The sequence below is a fragment of the Anguilla anguilla genome, chromosome 5 (assembly GCF_013347855.1).
Source record: "Anguilla anguilla isolate fAngAng1 chromosome 5, fAngAng1.pri, whole genome shotgun sequence".
Taxonomy (NCBI): Eukaryota; Metazoa; Chordata; class Actinopteri; order Anguilliformes; family Anguillidae; genus Anguilla; species Anguilla anguilla.
The window spans coordinates 41,786,834-41,792,833 of NC_049205.1; the positions used below are offsets into that span (position 1 = coordinate 41,786,834).

Here is a 6,000-nt window from a genome sequence, read left to right on the forward strand (position 1 = left end):
GTGCTCTGCTTGAAAGCTTTTGAAGTGCATCGTGGTTGTAATATGTTATCAGTTGCCCCAGGACTTCTGTGAATGTTTTGACGCGTTGGCTGTATTGTTTTGACTGTTTGATGTTTGTGCGCCTGCTGACCCAGAGTTTGGTATTTATTTTAGTCGTACGATCATACGTAAATAAAAACACGACAAACACTGACCATTTTGTGCAAAGCATAATTATCTCTGCCATATGTTGCCTCTTCTGTGATCAGGGACCGTCAACTGACTTGAGCAGTACCTTTATATCAATCTACCGTCCGCAGCACATTCTTCTGCCTAAACGGTTTTTCAGAGGGGACTGCTCTCTCATTGATTATCCATTTTTCTCATATTAGAACGTACACTCAAAATGTAACGGTAAAATCGTGAACGACATCTATCCGCCACTCAAAAACTATCTTGCGCCCTGCCGACAGCCTGGTCATTGTAAATATCGATTGGTGTTTCGGTTGCGTGTATGGATAACCTACATTGCAAACTCTGTGTAATATCGAATCCATCTGTATGATCCATCAATGTAGCCTACTAGGCGCATATAGATTCACTTGTCCGCTCAGACTGGTTCTTTTTACATCATTTTGTTGACGTTCCCTCATATCTATGTATCGAGAAAAACAGACCAAATTGCTTTTATGGGGGTTATGAATTCACGTTCGGCCGGTCAGGTGATTGCAATAACCCAGTGCCTATGGGGACCTCGCGAGGACATTGTTTGTAATGCAAGTTTAATTCCCTGTGGACTACGTGCTTAAAAAAAAAAAAAACTGGTGACCCTACTTTTGACCTCGGGAAATCAAAGCAAGAGAAACCGGAAACCGTCAATTTGCTTACGCGCAAATACTATACCAGTAAGTCGCCCAGTTTCGGCTTTAGTTTTTGCACAAATACTCATCTTTAAACAGCCACTTCTTAGTTTCCCACAGAGAATGGAGAATTGTAATAACGGCATTAGGCTACTCTGCGTAAGTATTTTAAATAAAGAAATGGTTCAAAAGATTGTGGAAAACCTTTCCAGAAAGCCTGAACACGTGGAGTAGCCTAACCTGTGCAGGAAGCTTCATCAAAGGTATCCAGCATCCCGACGTAGGCTACTTAGTAAAATGATTAGTAGGGTAATGTTAGGCTAAAACGTTATCGCATGCAGCGTTCTTCTAAATTTGATTTCTGGGTGGAAATTACGGAAATTAATTCGATTTTATTCTTGTATGTGAGAGATATTCAGCTACTCGGTGTCCTGCACCCCCACCGACAGTTTTACTAGGTAAAGCCTTTAGAAACTAGAGATGTGAGTATTTATTTATTTATTTTGGTGACAAAATGTAAAGTATATCCTAGGCATATTGTTTGTACTTTATTGTGATCTCCTTTTGGCTGTTGTTTATTTAATCTAATCCAAGAAAATCGTAAACTTATAATTACATTGGTTTTCGTTTACCTTTAGGCTGTAGGCCTACATCTGAAATGGTAACCTATACATGAATTCCAAACATGTATGTTTTACAGCCTTCACAGCAGCAAAATGATTTTGTATGTTACACATTTAGCCTAACATTTTAATAAACAAAATCATGTTAAAATCGCTCATAATATTGTTGATATAGAATGTTGCCTGCATACAAATACAATAGTATTTTTGTCCATACAAAATATTATTGGACCTAAGAGACTATATCGTAGCTATACTTCTCAAAAACAGTGCAAACGGCAAATTATTTCGAAGAGCTATGCCCATTTACAAAAAATAAAAATGTCGGTATTCCGAGTTATCAATGCAGTTGAATCCCTTTTTTTTTGATAGGACTCCGGTTTTCATATAGCCTAGGAATAAATTGTCCTGTTCAGCAGATATTTTTAGACCTATCTTAAGTATATCTGCTGTAGCCTATGGATGGATCATCCTCTTTCAAGCGTCCATTTGCTACGTAACAGGTGTATGTCGATGAAAGCTATGTCGGTTTACATTGGCCAAGCATGCGCCATAAAATGTATATTTAAGTCAGTCACGAAACTGTTATTTCCTCGTCCTCCGATTCTGAAAAGTCTGAGTGTTTGCTGGAGTGGGACGGAGACGACTGTCGTGATTCCACACTGTTTAAATTCTTCCGCTCTGTGAAAGTGCAGCAGAACGCCTCGCGGGGTCTCTCTGTGTGGAAAGTTTCATCCTCTTCATCCGAGGACTTTTTCCCAACATCGCTAAGATCTGGGTTGGGGTTCATTTTCGTGGGCAGGGTTTGCTCTCGGCACCCTCCGGAAGATAGTAGTTCCCTCTCTTTTGAATTCCTCCATTTCATTCTTCGGTTCTGGAACCAAATTTTTACCTGGACAAACAGAAGAAGATATTAGCCATTATATCACAGTTACAACACTCCTTAGCTGTGGTGTAATCACAATATGCAACTGCCTGTTATGAGTTAAGCCTATTCCTTAAAAAAAAAAAAAAAAACTGTGTGCTAAGTCAAATTGGAATCGTGGTTAGGCCTACGTAGCCTATTCGTTTCGCATTTTACAACCGGGCTTTGTTTATCGGCATGGGCGAAACCAAATCATGAAATAGTTTTCGTTGAACACATGTAAGAAGTGTTATTAAACCGAATACCATTAGAGGATGTTGAGCTAGTCAAACTGATAATTAGCCTACCTGTGAGTCTTTCAGCCCAAGTTTTGCAGCCAGTTTCTTTCTCTCGGGCTTGCTAATATATTTCTGTTTCTGGAACATTTTCTCGAGGGCTTTACGCTGCAAGTCAGAAAACACAGCCCGCCGGAGCATTCCCCTCCTGGGTTTCCCTCTCGCAGTAAGCGGCCAAGCGAAGGTGCTCGGAATAGGAACCGAAGTCGATGCTTAGGGAAAACAAAACAAGAAATACAATTAGATAAACCTTTGTATCGAATGCAAGACGTTTTCTCCCTGGCGAAAATAAGGCTGAAGTGCTCTTGCTTTTTGTTGTTGTCTAGTAGGCTATTTCAAATACACGTAAATATTGCTAACATTTTGTGTTATTTCGTTCAGTAAAATACTCCAGGCATCTAATTAGCACATTGCTAGGCTCTCACAATGGCATTGGTATGGTAAAGAGGTAGGCTAGGGTGTCCTTTGAGGACGTTCCAGAGAGATATAGTGAACTAAATGGAGTGTGAACGGTAATTGTGTAGTAGTGAACTAAAAGAAAAAGACTGAGGGCAGGCAGCTAAATCATATATTATTGTAACAAAACACTTCTAAACTAAACATTCGCATTCCAGGACCATTTGAAAGTTATTGATGGCGGGAGGTGCATTTTGCCAAGTTTCCAGTTTCCATGTAGGCTATAAACACGAAAGGCTCATGCAGCTCAAGTTGTTCTGTAGAAGTCTTGACACCACTAACGAACCTTGCTATGATGCTCTGTGCTTATATTGCAGCAATGTTGTATTTCGTTTTGTAGGTTTGAAAATCCTTAACGTTTCGTTATGATTACGCCTACTACTCAACAAGACCCTCCAGGTATTATGACTTGTAGACAGCCTTCACGATTACATTATTATTCATTTTGATTGATTCCTCAACCACTGATTGTAAACTATGATGCCATGTGTCTGGACCTCCCACCACTACTGCACGCAACTATACATGTGGTCTTATGGGAATGCTGAAAAACGGAATAGCTCACAATGGGAAATTAGTCCATGACTGGTAAATGCCTAGCTGTGTCATGACAAAAATCAGCCCTGTGTCTGTGTATGGCTGCCCAAGGGGAGCTGACCAATTTGTCATGGTGCTGAAACCATTGTCTGCGAACAGTGTCTAAGGGCACTCGCTCTGTGGGAATACCAGGGCGACGAAGAGAAGCCAACAGTTTCACTGTGAGAAGGGACCCGCCTCATTTGCCCCATGACAATTTTGACTAATTTGTAAATTTGTACAAAACGTTGCAAAATGTCAGCAGTCGCTCCTTTTGTTACAAAGGGGCATCGAAGTGACGAGACTGATTCCGCAGTATTGTAATGTTTTTGTCCTCAGAGCCACGGCCTATAGACAATCTAGTTTGCTTGCAGTTGGAGGGTGCTTGAAACAACCAGATTTTTGCTTACATATGGTAATATTATAATACAACCAGATAATGTTAAAAACGAATACCTGATAAATATGAAGATCTAATTAAAGGATAGGAAGGCCCATCAAAATAAGGAAATGGCCGCATGCACTGAATGGAAGACGATGGCGCTGTAAAGAAAAAGAAAATACAGAAAATTAAACTCAGAGGTAGTGTGTTTTGTGTTCCACACAATTTCGCTTCATAAACATTTGTAAGTAGGTTACACATTTACATAACTGTTTAAGTAAACGAGTCAAATAATATTTTGCGTTAAAACTACACAATACAGTGTTTAATAGTTTTGACACAATATTTAATCATGTGATCCCTCAGCCCAAAGTAGATAGGTAGCCTAGTTAAGGGATCACATCGTGTATTTTTGCATTAACACACATACTCAACATTTTGATTAAAAGGAAAACTTACCATTTATTTTTGGTGGCGCTAGGATTGCATTTACTCCAAATTTCAAATAAGTCGGGTCTCTGTTGGTGGAAGGTGAACACAGGGGCGAGTGATTTTCACGAGCCACGGTTGTGGAGGTGTTAAAAGCATCCGCCGAAACGATTTTGATAGAAGTGGTTCCTGAGTTTGCAACAAACGCTGTCGGTGACGAGACTGTACGGTGAAAATATATTGGTCGGTTGATCCGCAACAAATCCTCCACTAAAAAGGTGGAGTGAGCACTAAGTGCTGATTGCAATGACCGGGGCAACGTCCAAGCTGCTGACGGCCTAAAGAGGTTAGGATGTGTAGAAGGTGGCGTCATAATATTTGGAAACATCATAGTGCCGTTTTAAAAAGACTTCTGTAAAATATTCTCTTGGGCTGATGGGTAGTTCTCTGTTAGGACCCAACCTGTGAGGGATTTTTATAGTGGTCTGCTTTCAAATGGCCTTTCAAAACTGACAATTCGGACAATTGGGCTCAATGAGATTCTCCACATGAATTTTTTCAGTCAGGGATCTCAGCGCCCTGATTGGTTCAAGGGTGTAATTTATGATAGGATTAGACTTGTAGTTAACAGTTTTGCATATTCACCGCCTCTTTGGCATACACTGTGTGTTTAGAATTCTAGCACAGTTATTGTTTGGGCGCGACATTTAGCCTACTTCAACTGCTTAAAACGCTATTTTGAACGTTACAAATTTCACGCTTGCTGAAGCGGGATTTTAAAGGAATCTGTTCGTTATTTAAGCCCATGCTGTTAGACAAATAATTAAATGGGCCTATTCGTTAAAAACGGCTGCCATGATGCTGTGTGCAGATATTAAAGTTGGTGTATTTATTAGGCTACTGTAAGATGTGGTGTATGCCTAGGCGGCTACTTGCTTTAAATTAAATTAACAGATGTTTTTTTTCTTGTTAGCGTAGGCCTAAAAGTGAAAATTATGGTAGGCTATTTCTTTACTTAATGAATAAAGAGAAAAAGTTTCGTGTCGCACAGATCTGTTTTCTGCTTAACCACATCGTTTAGGCCAATATAAGTTGCTGTACGCCTGCATGTTGTCAAACTAAGTTCACATATTTCCGCTGATGATGATGATAATAATGATTTATGACTGCCTATCCATACAAATAACAATAGGCCATTTTTACTGCCAGCAAAGTATTACGCTTAAAACTATTGATGTTTGTCCCTTACAGATGATTTGGTTAGTTTTATTTAAATTATTGCATGAAATAGGCCTATAATTTGTTTCAGAGAAACCATTGTTTGTGTTTGCTTATTCTTTGTGTTTAGATGTTCTGGAGTAAAGTAGGCTATCAAAAGGATTTATGGTCACAGAATGATTTAACATATGCGTTAAATGGGCCTATTCTCCGTTCATTTCGCTGGCTTCGCTGAACATTTGCAATATAAAAAATAAAGTGCAGCCCCGGCCATACA

General features: G+C 39.6%; 1 protein-coding gene across 2 annotated transcripts; it reads right to left on the reverse strand.

Moving 5' to 3' along the window:
* Nucleotides 1-1,295: 1,295 nt before the first annotated feature.
* Nucleotides 1,296-4,927, reverse strand: LOC118227210 (homeobox protein DBX1-B-like). Of its 2 annotated transcripts, XM_035417422.1 has the most exons (4): nucleotides 4,536-4,927; nucleotides 4,151-4,237; nucleotides 2,675-2,874; nucleotides 1,296-2,354 (listed from the first exon to the last, which is right to left on the reverse strand). In XM_035417422.1, the coding sequence occupies exons 1-4, from the start codon at nucleotides 4,894-4,896 to the stop codon at nucleotides 2,037-2,039; spliced, it is 966 nt and encodes a 321-aa protein (XP_035273313.1). In that variant the 5' UTR covers nucleotides 4,897-4,927; the 3' UTR covers nucleotides 1,296-2,036. The 2 variants fall into 2 exon arrangements, with proteins under 2 accessions (XP_035273313.1, XP_035273314.1); XM_035417423.1 differs by lacking the exons at nucleotides 4,151-4,237; nucleotides 4,536-4,927 and having other exon boundaries at nucleotides 2,675-2,895.
* Nucleotides 4,928-6,000: the final 1,073 nt, after the last annotated feature.

Excerpts from the sequence above, each read along its gene's own strand:
- LOC118227210 (XM_035417422.1), bottom strand. The coding sequence starts at position 4,896 with ATGATGTTTCCAAATATTATGACGCCACCTTCTACACATCCTAACCTC. Across the intron at positions 2,875-4,150 it reads TAGATCTTCATATTTATCAG|CATCGACTTCGGTTCCTATT; the intron begins GTATTCGTTTTT and ends GTTTTCCCTAAG. Across the intron at positions 2,355-2,674 it reads TTGGGCTGAAAGACTCACAG|GTAAAAATTTGGTTCCAGAA; the intron begins GTAGGCTAATTA and ends CTGTTTGTCCAG.